Source organism: Thermothelomyces heterothallicus (assembly GCF_042370625.1).
Source record: "Thermothelomyces heterothallicus CBS 202.75 unplaced genomic scaffold P884_scaffold_4, whole genome shotgun sequence".
In the NCBI taxonomy this organism is placed as follows: Eukaryota; Fungi; Ascomycota; class Sordariomycetes; order Sordariales; family Chaetomiaceae; genus Thermothelomyces; species Thermothelomyces heterothallicus.
In genome coordinates, this window is record NW_027192565.1 from 1,519,216 (window position 1) to 1,534,612 (window position 15,397).

At 55.3% G+C, this 15,397-nt stretch overlaps 4 protein-coding genes across 4 annotated transcripts; 2 read left to right on the forward strand and 2 right to left on the reverse strand.

The window, feature by feature from the left end:
• Positions 1-7,606: 7,606 nt before the first annotated feature.
• P884DRAFT_193277 (uncharacterized protein) lies at positions 7,607-8,074 on the reverse strand (the record flags this gene model as incomplete). The annotated part of the gene is made up of 1 exon (XM_069437742.1): positions 7,607-8,074. The coding sequence occupies one exon, from the start codon at positions 8,072-8,074 to the stop codon at positions 7,607-7,609; it is 468 nt and encodes a 155-aa protein (XP_069300298.1).
• A 2,471-nt stretch (positions 8,075-10,545) lies between these two features.
• On the forward strand, positions 10,546-11,457 carry P884DRAFT_99179 (uncharacterized protein). The gene has a single exon (XM_069446222.1). The coding sequence runs from the start codon at positions 10,644-10,646 to the stop codon at positions 11,253-11,255; it is 612 nt and encodes a 203-aa protein (XP_069300299.1). The 5' UTR covers positions 10,546-10,643; the 3' UTR covers positions 11,256-11,457.
• On the forward strand, positions 11,458-12,177 carry P884DRAFT_99210 (uncharacterized protein). Its single transcript, XM_069446224.1, has 2 exons — positions 11,458-11,822; positions 11,881-12,177. Exons 1-2 carry the CDS (start codon positions 11,660-11,662, stop codon positions 12,054-12,056), a joined length of 339 nt encoding a protein of 112 aa, XP_069300300.1. The 5' UTR covers positions 11,458-11,659; the 3' UTR covers positions 12,057-12,177.
• A 1,832-nt stretch (positions 12,178-14,009) lies between these two features.
• On the reverse strand, positions 14,010-14,431 carry P884DRAFT_99188 (uncharacterized protein). The gene has a single exon (XM_069446223.1). The coding sequence runs from the start codon at positions 14,258-14,260 to the stop codon at positions 14,090-14,092; it is 171 nt and encodes a 56-aa protein (XP_069300301.1). The 5' UTR covers positions 14,261-14,431; the 3' UTR covers positions 14,010-14,089.
• Positions 14,432-15,397: the final 966 nt, after the last annotated feature.

The window sequence follows — 15,397 nt, forward strand, 5'->3', positions numbered from 1 at the left end:
TCCCCAACGGTTCTGCAGCTGTGAGACCCTATTCGTTTCCGCCCTTGTTTCGTATGGATAGGGGTGAGATTCATACATTAACCTGGTTCGCCTGTCCTTAAAATTAGTCGTTCTCCGTTACAACTCAGCTGCTGTCAACTTCATCCGTGCTGTATTCCGTACATTCAAGTTGAGAATCCTTTGACCCCAAATCCTATTCCCGTCTCACTCACCCGGGGGTGCTTCGACGGGCACCGATTCATCAGCCAGAGTACACGAGAAGCAGATGCATTCAGCTGCAGGCACGGCACACCCGCAGCCGATGAAACCCAGATTGGGTTACGCTAAGTCCTCGGGTCTTTGTGAAGACCGCCATACGCTTGTATGTCGCTCTTTTGATTCGAAGTAATGCATCGCAATTTACTGGCATATGCGTACATCCCACCCTGTATGTAATCCGTCCAGGTATATATGTAGCGTGCTGAAAGCGGTTGCAGACCTACCCGCGCAAACCCACGCCCGCATCCACGCCTGCATCCACGCCCACATATCCCAAAGCCCTCGATAAGATAGGGCGCCTCAGGCCGCGAGCTGTGGCCAGGCTGCAAGGGCGCGCTTCCTACATACATCAGAATTGTGAGCACCAGATGGCCACGTTGGGGGAGGCCCATTCCCGACCGCTGGGTCCGGTAGCCCCACCGCGTTGGTGGCCTTTGGAACGGTGGACAGATCGTGCGCGTGTAGCCCCCGTGTTTCCCACGGTTCCGCCCCTGGCATGCCGCATTACTTTTATGCTTGTCAGACGTCAGAGTGAAGTGGTTGCAGATGCCCCTGACACGGCAAACGCGCTTCAACTTCACGTCACCCCCATCTGCGTCACCGTGCTTCTGGAAAGGGACCACGGCATTGTCGTCCGGAGCAGTACTGTGTGAGTGGAAAGGAATAGGAATCATTTGTCCAACCCGCGGCGCCCTCGTTGTCGCCGAGCGTCGGACAACGTGGGGTTTTGCCCCGCGACGGCGCTTTTCGGGACTGTCGGATGTCACAGCCGGCCACGTCGCATTGCCGTTTTCAAAGCCCAGGTTCGATGCAGAAGGCAAGGAAGAAGGAGACTGAAGACAAATTCTCGAGAGAGCGATGCATCAGTTGCAGAGCATCTGCCAGGTTGCCTCTTCTACTACTGTGTACATACATGCTAATAGGTATAGTAGAGCCCTGAGCTGGGGTGCAATGAGTGTAAAACTTGGGGCCCGGGTTGCCCGATTCGGACTGGTAGTTAATCTTGAATCTTGAATGGATGGGAAGGTGGATGCCCGGGGCACATCAGAGCGGGACCGACCAGGAAGGGAGCTCTAACCTCTGCGGGCAATAACTAACTAATAAGGGCGGGGCCGACGGCAGCTTCCTGTTCATCCCGCTTCCTTTGCAAGGGCTTCCCCTGCAACATGAGCTGTTGTTCTTCAACTCGCGCCACAACCTCTGTTAGTTCGATGAGAGAGAGCCTTGGGTCCAGGCGGCTGCAAGTTGCAACGGGACGACGAGGCAGAGTGTTGTCATGCTGAGGTATGGCAACTCTGAGCTGTGCGCATCGCAATTTAAATCAATCACGGCATGAACATCAGCTTTTTGCTTCTTTGGTCAACAGCTGCCAGTAACTACCAGAAGTAACAACGCAACGCTTACCTCGGTCGCGCAACCACCAACTACCAAAGTGTAAAGTAACACAGCGCTGTGAGCAAGTTGCTCGCTCGGCCCTTCCATCTCCAGTTTCTCCATTCGTCTTTCATCAAAAATTTTTTTCCTAAGAGGGAGGAAGGAGCGGAGGGTGGGTACGATTAAGCAAAAGAGTTTGCGATCTCGCCTCGCTCAGCTGCATACCCTAGTGCAAAAATCACGCCGAGTCGCCGTAAATCCGGCATCACACCACACTCGGCTGCATTTGACGAGCCCAGCGTGCCAATTGTCCATCGTGCTTTGAGACCACTCGCACGAACGGACTGGAGCGCCTGCAGGTCTCGGGTTCTCCTCCCCTTTGTATATACGTAGTTATGTATATACATAGGTATGGACATACATACATGTGCAAACGAGTCAAGCCTCAAAGCGCCGCCCCTTCGGCGCCTCAACCCTCCCATTGTTGCGCCATCCCGAGTCCACAGCCTCCCGTCCAGTTAACTCGGCATGCGGATTATGTACTGTACGGATTAATCCGTACAGCTTCACCGCTCGCTCTGTCTCACACCTCATTGGTACAGTACAATATTGCACCCAAGGAACGTGACAAGAGAGCACATATGTGCAGCCCGCAACGTGCTAACCCCCGTTTTCGTCAATTGAGCTGGCTGATGCTTGCAGACGTCTCCCGGCTGCCGACTCGACCGTAGCGCTGAGATCACTTTGCCTTGAGCATACAAGGAGATGCAACAATCGACCGCGAAAGCGCACCTGATTCGACCGGACTGTGCTCTACGAGGAAGTCACTCCCTCAGAAGAGTGCCCAAAAATGGATGCCAAGCGGGGTGGCATGCCAGCCACAGAGACTCGGTCACGCCAATGCCATTGACGATGGAATTGCTGCAGGTGGCTTAATTTTAGACTCGAAGGATCCCACTAGCGGTTTTACGGATTCACAGTCACAGTATGCCTCCCCGCCTTCCTTCGGAGCCAGCCTATGTAATGTGTACGGAGTCCTGTGTACGGAATAGGGGGAACGGGGTCAAACACTGCTAGCTCTCTCTCTCGATCACCGCACATGATGGACGGAATGAACAAGGCAGTCACGCAGGTGACTTACCAGGTTTGGTTCTACTCCGGGGGTCGTCTGCGCATATTCTGCGCATTTTACATGCATAGCCGTGCGTCTTTCTCAAGGTGACGGTGCCTCACCGGCGGCGCCTCCCCGGTTCATCATATCTCTCGAGGATATGAAGCATGACGAAAGATCATAGCTCCTGCATGTGAAGCCTCGCCTAACCCGATACAGCCACCAGAGAATCGGGGGAAGAGGCGCAAACGCATGGCCGATCGCCGCGCGGCCGGGTTATTCGACGCCGGCGCCAACAGCATCTCCAGCCCTTGCTATCATTGGCAACGGTCTGGTTAGCCGGCGCCAATAGCCGTTCCCCCTAGAAGGGAGGGCTCTCTTGACGATGTTCATGCCACCTGCCTGGAGCGGGCCGCACGTTCATCACACGGCTACGGAGTAACTAGTTTACATCGGAGCTGAACTAGGGTTCAGGTCGAGGTTCAGAACGGTGGCGCCATGCCTGTTAGTTGGCCACTTGTACTGGTTCTCGTTCTACGAGATCCCCGGTGTACAAAGTCCCACCTCTCGCTTCCTAAAGTGTAAATCACATCTAGCCAGGCTAAATGTCAATTCACATCATTCCTTCCCGCCACGCACACCCCAACATGCTGCGACGACTACAGCTGATTAGCCATGTCAGTGTACCGCGCACTGGTTGGGAAGCGGAACCTCAAGCTGAGGACAAATTGTGTCCCCGTGCCGGACCATATCGAGAGGGGCTCGTCAAGGACGTTACCCTGATCAACTGGTTACACATAAACCCCTACAGAGACTCCCGATGCCGAGTGAAGAAAGTATTCAAGGGATGTGGTTCAGAGCTCGCCCATCCGGAGCTCCCCCGAGATCCTGAAACGTACTATATATAGACACGGCAGCTTTTGCCCGTGTTGGTCCAGTGTCCTCGGTGGTCCCTCAGGCAAGGGAGCTTGGACTCGGTGGTAGAAAGAGTATCTCGCATGGCTCAGCTCTGACAGTTAGCTAGTAGTTCTCTTTCGCAAGGGGTAGTGAGAGGCGTCTAGGTTCTCAGTCCAACGATTATGGAGTCTTGATGAAACGCCAGAGAGCAACAACTGGCCAGCGACTGAGCAAGAGCATCCTGATTTCTGTCAGTAAGCAAGCGTATCACCTCTCAATACTCAGCAGGGCCAAGAAATGAATGGCGAGAAACTGTCTTTTGGCGAGCCAGAATCACTTCCCAGGAGCAGTCTGACGGCCAAGGCAGCTCTAGGAGCATCGTCCCTCGAAGGGCTATATATACTCCGTACTCCTAATAATCAACGAAGATGAGCGGTTTGAGATACACATCCATGCCCCTCTTCCGCCCTGAGACGGTAAATAAACCCCGTCGTCCGGGAAGAGACAATCCAGGGGCGCTCTCTCTTTCCCACCTCGCAGACCCCCCTCCTCTATCCACTGGGTCCGGGATTACGTGGTGGTTCAGGGGTAAAAATTCCACGCATCCCAAAACTAAACGCCCAATCTCTAACGGTCCATCGTGCACACGAATTTGTACCGGTTCGGGGCCGTTTGCCATCTTCTGAAATCGAGCCAAGGCTAGAAGAGATGGAAGCTGTCCTGTCCGGCAGCGACGCTACGCCTCGATTGTTAAGATCCTTGGTCGCCCGTCCACACCTCCTCATGTTGCAACGATTCCCGCGGTCTAAGCTGGTAATATAAGCACACAAACCCTTGCTCTACCAAGAAGCCAGTGGCGGAACAAGCAGCCCAGCGAGATTTGGTCCTCGGGTCCTCGGGCAGCTGACATGGGCATTGACGTGGTTGGGTTGCCCAGCCAGGCTACTACTGGCTGGCCATATCTCTCTTACGGGCGTTCATCAGTCGGGCATGGGTAGGCTATCGGGTGGCTGCCGGGAGGATCAGAGACGGCGGTATGTACATCTCTGCTGTGGTCCGTGGACACCTCAATCTGGCAATCTGGGGATCAATAACCGCGAGATAGCGCCGATCAACACGCCATTCTGTGTGCAGACTGCCCAGTATCTTACCTTGTGCATTCTAGACCCGTGACGGAGAGTGTTTGTCGTCTCCCCCTTACCCTTCTCCCTCGCTCATTTTTGACACTTAAAGGAGTAAGAGCTCCCGCGTCCCGCATTGCTAAGTTCGTAACTCGTCCGACGAGGGTTGGGTTCCCCGAAACGCCCACTTTGACATACATCAGATCAGGTAGGCCGTTGCGGTTGAACGTAGCCAACCATCCTGCTCCACATGTTATATGAGAATGTTGGAGCTAGGGGGTCTCCTCCACCCCTAACTTGCCTGGATATGATCATCACATGTGCAAGGCCGTGAGGACGGTGCGGGCCTGTACATGAGCAAGGCCTTAAGAAACAGCCTCTTCCTCCCCCGGGCCCGGGCCCCATCCCGAAGCACCAGTCGACTGGGTCATGCTCCTCAGTGACTTTATTTCTTATTTTCCAGACAAGATCAAGATGCCCTGGAACTGACGATTCTCTATTCATCAGTCCGTTCTATAACAATTAAACCTCCAAGGATAAGATACGGAAGGACCCCGTCAAAGGTCGGAGATAGAGAGAGAGAGAGTGTGTGTGTGTGTGTTTGGGGGGGGGGGGGGGGATGCCAGACCTTGTGTTGTCAACAATCCTGAAGAACACAGCCTGCAGATCGTGAATTTCTTCATATTTCTTCATATTTCTGTGCAGACTCCTCGTGAACTTGCTTTCTGTCTGCTGCAACCACCAGCGTTAACAACATTTGCCGAGTCTTCCTTCTATCATGGGGCCAGAACGGTGGCAGGTTTTCTTTCCTACCAAGCCATCAAACTAAACTAAGAGAGCGCGTAACTCCCGCATCAGATATGGTAGCGATGGGGTGTAGGTTGCGATCACCACAAGCGCACAAGATTTCCCCCTGATTTCTTCTTCTGGTGTTGTTGACTCCTGACAAAGTGGTTCCTTGAAGACTGCCGCTTGCCTAGGAGGTCGCTCAGGGCTACTACAGTAGTGTCACGAAGAGGAAGAACCGAGCCACATTCATCTCCAGGTGTTTCCCTCCATGGATCTTACAACAAAGGGTAATTGATAAATGGCAAGAACGCATCCCCTTGGGCAACACTTCAGAACCTGCCACACAGAGCAAAAGGCATCCGAGGGGGAGAGCGTGCGAGGACCATGAGGATTGACGGTAACCATCAAGTTGTACTAACTACTACACTACCTAATAAGATTAACAGCCCAAGACGAGCCAGCATAGGACCAAACGTCTTCCAGCGAGCTGAACTTTCCATCTTTCGTTTGCCCTCCGGAGGCAACCACAAAACTACCAATAGTCGGGGTATCACCACGGTACAAAAAGTTAGGGGTATCCAGTCCAGTAACGATGAAACGCAGAGACAGATAAGAGAACAACAAAAAGACCAAAAAAAGACAAATGACTCCATAATGCTGACCATCCCCAATGCTTGTGTATACTGAGCCCAGTTGCGTCAGTGCCGCCGTGTAATGACCCCAAACTTTTTGAGAAACCCCCGTGGTATGATGTTGAAACCCCAAGTGCCCAATGATAAATCCCAACATGTGCCCGAAAAAAAGCTCAAATGCCGCTATGGTCAAATGCAAAAACACGACGACGAAAGAATATTAAGAAGGCCGACCCGCTTAGGTATCGGTGTAATCAAGAGAATCCCCATCCTGACCGAGCCGATAAGCTCTTGTTCGAGCCGTTTCGAGTGATGCAACGACGCTATGACTGGAAGGAAACAAGAACTCGAAACGGAACAAGAATAACAGAGCAAAAAAAAAAAAGGGTCTTCGGCCCAACCAGCCAGAAGATAATAAAAGGCGAGACCGTTCGGACGGAAGCAGAACCGGGCACCTCCTCTTCTTGCAGACCGAGGATGATAAGGCGCAAGCCGGATGCCCGAGCACGTTTGCAGTCGGGCTTGTTTGATTTGGCCGATCAAAGCGTCCAGACCAAGACCTGCCTCCCCGGTCGCCGATCCCATTGGTGGGACTCGCGTGGTCGGCTACACTGGGCGAAACCGCGGGACGGTGTGCTGTTTCGGCAAAGTCTCGGTCTTTTGGCGGGCAGGGGCGGTGAAGATTAGCGGGTATGCAGAACGGATATTGCGTATGTCGCAGTGAAAAGTCGGTCGGGCAGCGAAGAGAAGGTATGAAAATGTGGGTCAAGTGCCTCGGGCTCGGTTCGGATCCCCCGCGCGCCTAAACCGAAGATTTGCCGGTTTCGCTCGGTGAGCGGTCTGAGCGCAGGCCCGAACCGAGCGGGAAAAAAATTTCCCCCAGAGGATTGCGGGGGAAACCACAAAGAGGGAACCCTCGGGTTCCAAGGAAATGCTCTTTGGGAGTGGCGTGGCGCGGCGCGGCGCCTTGGGAAGCAGGGCCGGAGAACACGTTGCTCATTCGCCTCGTGTTCTTGGGGTGCCAGTTCCCCAAATCAGAGAGAGACCCACCCTAGATAGGGCTCTCTCTCGCTCCCGGGGGCATGGGCGCCGGGAAGCAGGTTAAATCAATCAACGGTCAAGGTTGATTGCGCATCCCCCCCACCTTCCCCCCTCCCCCCGACAATGAGTCAATCGGTGGATGCATCTGTTTGCCGCATGTTAGTCAACCCTCCGTTACTGGCCGTATCGGGAAGCTTCGGGTAATGCACCGTAGGCTCGGTAGCACATGGGAAAAGCCTGGGAATCAACATGATTGTCACTTACCGATCGGTTCCGAGCTGCCGCTCTCCGCCTTCCCCTTCCTGTCTGCGGTCCGCATGTGAAAGGAGGGAAAAAAGAAAAAAAAAGAGAACAGGACCAAAAAGGAACACATCGAGCAAAAATCACTCAGCCTCGACGATAGTAGTCATGGCCGAGAGCTTGCTCTTGGTCGCCTTCCTGGAGGAGCTGGTGCGGCGCTTGGGGCCCGGCCGGCGGCGCTGCGCGTCCGCCTCGGCCTGTCGCCGGCGCAGTTCCTTCTCGGCCAGCAGGATGCGGCGCATCTCGCGCTGGTAGGCGAGCTGCTCCCGCTGCAGCTGGAGGAACTCGGCCTCGGTCATGACGGGCGCCGCGGGGACGACGGCGGGCGAGCGCGCCGGAGAGCCGCTGCCCTGGCTGCTGGAGACGCTGCAGGCGTCGTCGTCGAAGACGTCCATGAACAGCTCGTCGTCGGTGATGTAGGACGAGGCCCGCTCCTCCGAGTCGCCCTCGCCCAGCGACGACCGCCGCGGCCACGAGGGATAGGCGCACTCGGGATCGGGTCCTCGCCGCGACGACGACGAGCGTGGCGCAATGTCCGTGGGCGCCGACATGCTGCTGCTGTAGGGGCTGGAGGATGTGAAGGAGTCGAGGGAGCTGCCCGGGGAGCTCGGAGAGCTGTATGAGCCGAACATGGCTTCCTTTGTGTCTTTGCCGAGTGTCTGCGTGTGTGCGTGTGTGCTTGTGTGTGCGCGTGTGAAACGCGTTCCTTGTTTCGATGGATGACGTAGTGTGTGTGCTTTAGGGGTCGCTGTGGAGCCCAGTGGGTTCGTGTCAGGTTCCTTGCTCGGGTCAACGCCGAATGATGTTGGCGATGGTATTGATGATGGAGCTGACGAGACAAACTCGGTGGTGCACGACCCAAGAGAGATAGATGGGACGAAAGGCCTTATATGCCTCGGGGGGTTCGTGAGAGGAGTTGGGTGCGGAAGGGCAAGGGTGAGCGGTCCCAAGGATCAGGATGCCGTGGGGCAGATTAAATGTGAAGTGCCGGGGTGTGTCAAAACGGTCGAAAAGCAAAGCAAAGGACTTGTAAAAGCAAGGGCAAGGCAGGCAAGGGGGGGGGGGTGTGCTCTGGAATCTGGACCAGACAACACGGGGGCGGCGGGATGCGGCGCGGAACTTATCAAGGCAGGTACCAATGTACCGTGGGACGAAGTACGATACGGAAGAGTTACGGAGTACCGAATAGGTAGCTTTGTCCCTCCTCCCCCCCGGGCGCCCTTAGGCTGTCGGATCGTGTCCGCGGGATGCCTCAGCTGTGCCAACCTCCAAACGAAGCTGCCTGGGAGCGGCAACACCCAACCATGATGACCCTCCGTCTCAAATTCTGATGGCTCGGATTGGCGCCGGACGAGCCCCCACGGGTACACTAGTGTATCGCACGCTTAGACAGACACACCTGCTCACCGCACACTCGCAAGCACGCATCGCAAGCACGCACACACGCACGTACACCACTGCACGCCCGAGCGACAGAGTTGCGGTGTAAGACCGCCTCCCGCCTGTTCGTTGATTCTTTCGCAACGGCGGCAAGGACGAGAGGGTAAGAAAACGCCCCCCCCTTCTCCCCACGTCTGGCTTACGATGGTACACAACCATCGTATCCGAGCGAGCTCGCTCCAGTTTACAACCGTATCAGATTCCTCTCCCTGGGTTGGAAGGTGATGGAAGTTGGGATTGGAAGGTACGAGATAAAAAGGGAGCCTATCGCGACGCCGCCCCCAGATACGAAGAACGAGTCAAAATTCGCGCGCCTTGGAATTTCCCCCCGGGTTTCCGTGCCTTGTGGGGAAGGGGAATTGGCTCTCAGCGTTTTTAAAAACGGAGGCACAAACATGAGGGTCTACACTAACGTTTTGACATTTCGCGCCCGCCCCTTCTCCCCCCCCCCCCCCCAAAAAAAAAAACCACCACCACCAAACCCCTGTTCCGGGGTTGCTCTTCCGCCTAGGGGGGAGCAAGGTCTGGGGCGGAACCAGACCGTCATAACTCCGCTAACCCTGGAACACATCTTCCCCGGGTTTGCTCCCCGGGAGATCAAGGCCCCTGTTACCCCATGAGTTCCGGCGGCCCAGAACTGCCACGGTCGCGCCTCGTTGCCTGAAACGGCAACCTGAAAGACGAAAAAACAAACTGCCAACGCCTCCCGGATTCACGACGGGAGAGGGCGGCAGCCGTGCCTTGGACTGTCACATCGAAACTGGCGCCGACACTGTCGTAAACGCAATATCTTTTTTCTTCTTTGTCTTTTGCTTGTTCGGTCGTTTGAAGTGGGAAGAGATCTCGATTGTCTCAGCTCGCTCGCTTGCTTTTTTCTCTCGCTCGACGCTGGCTTGGCTCATATTTGACTTGTCACCAGCGCCCAAACCGGGTCGCTGCGCCACGGTGTGCCACCAATTACTGCTCCCCAACCAACGCGCGAAACCTCCCTGGCCCCCATCCTATACTCTCCTTTCTCAGCTGGTTTGGACCGCCCAACAGAGAAACGAGAATATGATGGGTTGGAAAACCAGGCTTTGGAGGCCCTCCGACAAGGGAGGAGCGAAACAAGTGGCGGCCACACCAACGCCATTGACGAGTGAGCGCTGTTAAGTTGCGGCGTGGTTTCTAAACTAGCTCCGAGCCTTTGTTTCTTGATTGCCAACACAAACGTGCGTCTAAAACAAAAGAAAGAAAAAAAAAGAACTTGTCCAGCTCACGCCTACCACCCCTCCGCTCGGTTCCTTGACCGCAATTGGAAAGGAAAACAGAAGAAAGGAAAAGCTACAAGATGAAGCAGACGACGAGGTGGCACGCTACGTCACAGCGACCCCTCACGTTGGGCTCACTAGTTTTTGATGTGTTTTTCTGCCTTGGCTGCGGAGGTGTTGTCGTTTGAATCTTGAGTCACCCGCGACATGCGAAGCCAAACATGACCTAGCTAAGGGGTTGCCCGTGTGCCCAACGGGAGGTTCTCGTGGCCCTCCCCATCTGAACCCGCCCCCGACCTCCTTACACCACCAGGAAGTGTCTGGACCATTTCTCTAATCTTTGGGTCCGTTTTCGCAACGGTTTACGATTGCGACCGATCCGTATCGCGGATGTGGTACTCCATAGATACCGGATGAGAGAAATGCTGATATGAGTGATTGCATGCAGGAGGGCGCAGCCCTACCCGAAAACAAACCGATAAGTCGCACGGCAGTCAGTACGCTCGGCACGGTAACCACCTTTCCATCAGGTTGTTGGCTGCCGGCTCGCTGCACGCTGACATTTAAACTACATCACCCTCTTCCTCTCTTGGCATTACTGCGTAGGCACGCCGCCGCCGACACCAACGCAAATCCCGACGCGCCCTCGCGTCAGCCTGGGGAAGCACAACGACGCCGAGACAAGTCATTGCTGACTCCTTCTTCATTTTTGCATTATCTCACCTCCCGCCTCCCCCGGACGGGAAGGCCCGGGAAGGATTATACCCGTAGTTCGAACACGGGCTCATTATTATTAATCGGCGGGAAGGTCGGAGCGAAGCAGAACCAGCGCTGGTTTCTCTGGGACGCGCCCTTCGGTATCGGCCGTAAGCAAGAAGCTCTCAGTCCCGGGTTGCGAGCAGAAGCCGTCCGTTGCGGTCGCAAAAGTGCGGGTTTCGGCAGTTTGCCGGTGTGGCTTCCCGAGGGTTGCTGCTATCCGCTTGCCGCGTCGCGCGCATTTACGGGCTTTTTTACGGACGACGTGCCAAAACAGCCTTATTAGCGGCCGAGCATGCGGACGGCCTTATCGCATCGGATGCTGATAAGGACAAACCGACAGGCTCTGCCGAAATGCCAGACGCCATGGCGGCAGACTTGTTGATAGTCATGCAAGCTTCACACCGTCCTTGAATGTCGGCGGTCTCGGCTGAGCTGTCGTTTCTGCGTGTAACAAAATCGGCCACCCTCTCCCGCTCCTTGGCCGATCCAGTGAGCTTTGCACTAACTACACGTGTACTGCTGCAACTCTCCCTGAGCTGTCAATTCACCCAACATCCGTGCCAGACCGCCTTTCCTCGAAGCGCACCTTCCTAGACTTACACACACCCCTTTCGCCCGGCCTGCGCATCGTGTAACTGACGGACGAATTGCTCCCGAGGCAAGAGCTGACGAGTTTCTTATTGTACTATGCGCGCACTATTCCCGGATGAAAGGCGCCAAAACAACGTTACACGCACGCATTACATCACGATCCAGGGCTCCAGGCTACTTGTCGGCATCGTGAAGGGCCAGTGTGAAAAAGGATGGGACTGTACAACTAGTGTACACGAACGAACTTGGAGATGGGAAAGTCCCGCCCGCTTAGCTCGCCCGCTGATCTTACGCTAACTAGACCCCATAGCGTTTAGTGTACATACGCTTGCTGCGCCAACGCTATACGCGACGGCGGGCGCTCCGCTTCCCGGGCGCCTCCCCCGGATTGACCATTCTTCTCGCCGACTGGCCGACCGACGGTCGACTACAAGAAATGCCACGAGGCGTCCCACACAAAGAAAGGGCGGTCCCAGGCGCCGCTTATCAGTAGTGGGTTTTCGGCAGCGAGGATCATGATAGCGCTTGCACGCGAAGAGAAGGTGGCAATTTTACCATTCGGGCTCTTGCTCATCACGCGCTACGTACTTGCGGTAACCAACCATGCTGCTGTGCGATTGGTGCTGAAACGGCGCTTTTCGGCGGGTTTTTGTGCCCCGTCGCGCTGCGCCGCCCCGAAGATCACTCCGTCTCGAAACAAAGGCGATCGATAACGTTGACCAAACACCACACACATGCTCGGACCGGCAGCGGACCCGAGTGCTCCCTCCGTTCGGATGGGATCCGGACTTTGCACTTCCGAGATGAAACCCCTGGTCCGTACATTACGCTCGCTGGCACACTCCACGAATATCCTAGCCTACGCAGTACGCAAAGGTTGGTGGTCGTGTCTGCCGTTTCGCTGCGTTAGTTATCGTCCCAGATCAGCGGAAACAGGGGCTCATTAACTAACCGAGAAAAAAAAGACATCAAGGTCCCCAAAAGAAAAACCCTACCTCTTCTCCCTCCACTCTTTCTTCCCTTCCATCACACACTCTCCCCTTCGGGTTCGGTCGCTGTCCCTCTCCCTCTCCGTCGTTCGCAGGAAGCCTTCGCCGCACGCAAGGGAGGCGAGATCCTATCGCCTAGGCCTTGCAGGTTGGCGTGCATCTGGTAACCACACTCGGTACACTCCCCCGTGGACCCGAGCGCTCAGAACGGATACTGACCTTGTCGCTTCCGCCGGGGAACCGAACTTTTGATGATGAACTCCGTCCCAGCCCACAAGCGGCCAAGGTGTGTGAGCGGCCGGCCGACCGGGGCCCTGGTCACCGGTGGAAAGGAGTCCATGCGCTGACCCAGCAACTCAAATTGGACCGTGGAGCCAAATCCATGTCGGCCATGCTTTCGCCATGGATTCCGGGACGCGGAAGCCTTCCCCGCGGTCGGGCTATGCTGCCTAACTAATCCTCCTGGGGCCCCTTGTCGCCGTCGGCGCCGGCGCCGGCGGGACCGCTTCCCGCTGGGAATGAGCGACCTGATCGGAAACTAGACCCCCTTTTTGGCGGAGTTTCACCATGCTCCAGCTCCCTGGACTCGGTTCCTTCACCCTCGTCAGAGGAAGAAAATTTTTTTTCCGGGAGACCCAGGAGTCAGGAACCGGAGTCAGGGGATCGGACTCCCCGTGGCGCTACACTAGTCAACGTTATTAACCACGGCCTTCCTCCCCTTCTTTTCGCTTCGAAGGAATTGCTCTTTTCGGCAAAAGGATGCCCCCGTCTCTCACCCCTTCCCTGGAAAAACGAAAACGCTCGCCACCGGTGGAATGGATCCCGTCCCGTCCACCAACCGTTCAGTCATTTCTCATGCCTCCACCCCTGCCCGTTATGCGCCGGGAAGTTGGGAAGGTCACCAAGTTCTGGGGTCCGCGGGAACTAAGGGGTTGGATCCGCGGAAAAAAGAAACAACCAAAAGACTGAAAAGAGAGGGGGGAATTGGGGGGGGAAGGGGACGGCGAAAAAGAACAGCGCTTGTGATTAACTACGGATTGCACTAACGTTAGTGTGCTTGTGCTTGTCTACTAGTGTACCGACGAGTCGGTCCGCGGGATGTGTCTGGAGCGAGCGTGGGGGCTTGGGCGTTCATCTCCCCGGCGCTCCGTCCGGACACGTGGGTTGGATGTTGGGCTGCAGCCTTTGCGAAACCCAACCCCCCACACCTTTGAACTTTCCCCGTCCTCCCCCGTGTCGCCCACCAGGACGAGGGGGGAATGAATGATGGTGTGCTTGAGCGGGTATCTCGCGTTCTTTCCTCTTGCATTAACTAATAAACAGGCTGATCGGTATATCAAAAGGGGGAATACCTGAGGCGTGGTGTTGCGGCGCATTTCTTTTTTCTTTTCTTTTTTTTTTGCCCATCCCTATTATTATTATCTTCATGCATCGTTCTTTTGGAAATCCGGGAACGGAAGAGAATGGAGGTGGCTTATCGCCGGGGGCCGTAACTAACATGATATCACATCAGTCAGATCTGCTTCATTTGAAAGGATCAGCAGACTCGAGAGTTGGAGTCCGTAGAGAAGCCGCGGAGGTTCCGTTTTGGGGGTTCGGAAGGTTGAACAGAGGGAGGATTCTCGGCGGGATCCCATGGGGAGACCTTTGTTGGTGTTTTCCGTTCCCGACCTGCGCCGCCGGAAACTGCCGCCAATAAGCTTGTCATTCATTGTCCGCGCCGGATGATTGAACCACAGGCAGACGAGTAATCCGTCGACGGAGTGCATGCACGCATTTGACTCGCACCGCCACCCTTTCTGCAGGCTGCAGCTCGGGCCGCAGCTTCTTCGAACCTGTCTGGGGAATGGGCATCGCAAGGAGACTCACGATTCGTCCGGTATTTCGCCCCTAGATTGCGAGTTCTAGCTCCAGTAACACCAGCCCTGAGCTGCTCGTAACTCTCATCCGTTAAGTTACGCATGGTTGCCGGTTCTCTCTTTGGTCGGCTAACGGTAGGTAGTGTAGTTTAACACCTTAACGTCGAATCATGTTGCCGGACTGGTTCCCAACCTCTCTGCCCCGTTCAGCCAGAGTTGTCGTCGCCGTCAGATGCTCGCAGCACACCAACACCTATGCTTGAGCAACCACCATGATGTATCGTGAGATGAGTCACTGCCACAAGGGCGAACGGAGCGTTGGGTTAAGCTTCCTCCTAGTGACGCGTCCCAGATAACCGTGAGGATAGCATCGTCTTCCGTCTCGGCGACGATGTGATCATCGATATATACACGCAGTGCCCCCCCCCCGCGGCGTTTAGTGATTGTCTCCCAAACCAGCGTAACTAGCACTTCAGCTACCCTGCACGGATTACCACGTTGCTATATATTATTCTGGGCTGGGCAGGATCAGAGATACACAGTTATTATTTTCCATCAACACGCCAACCTAGCATGATACTCTATGAAAGCATCATCATCATCATCACCAAGATCCGAGTCTCGTAACGCTGCTGCAGCACGCTGGCTTGGCGGGTCTCTGTAGTTAAAAAAAAAAAAAAAAAAAAGCCCAACGTATTTACTCCGTTCCTACATATACTCCGCGGTTCTCATGGTTTCCCGCCCTTTCCACCCTTCTTACCCGTCAAACAAGTGTTCTCAGTTTAGGTAGTGTGGCGCACGCCATCCAGTCCGGTCACGGTGACCTGCCGTGGTGCCAACAAACACCCCAGCACGTAGGCGTCGCCCATTTTATTCCCTTCGAGTTACTACTCCGTGGAGATCAGCGCATATGCGATAATATAAAAACAATATCACGCCTGCCACCGTTTGCCACCGGTCTCAGCTCGGCTCATGTTCTTCTTCCC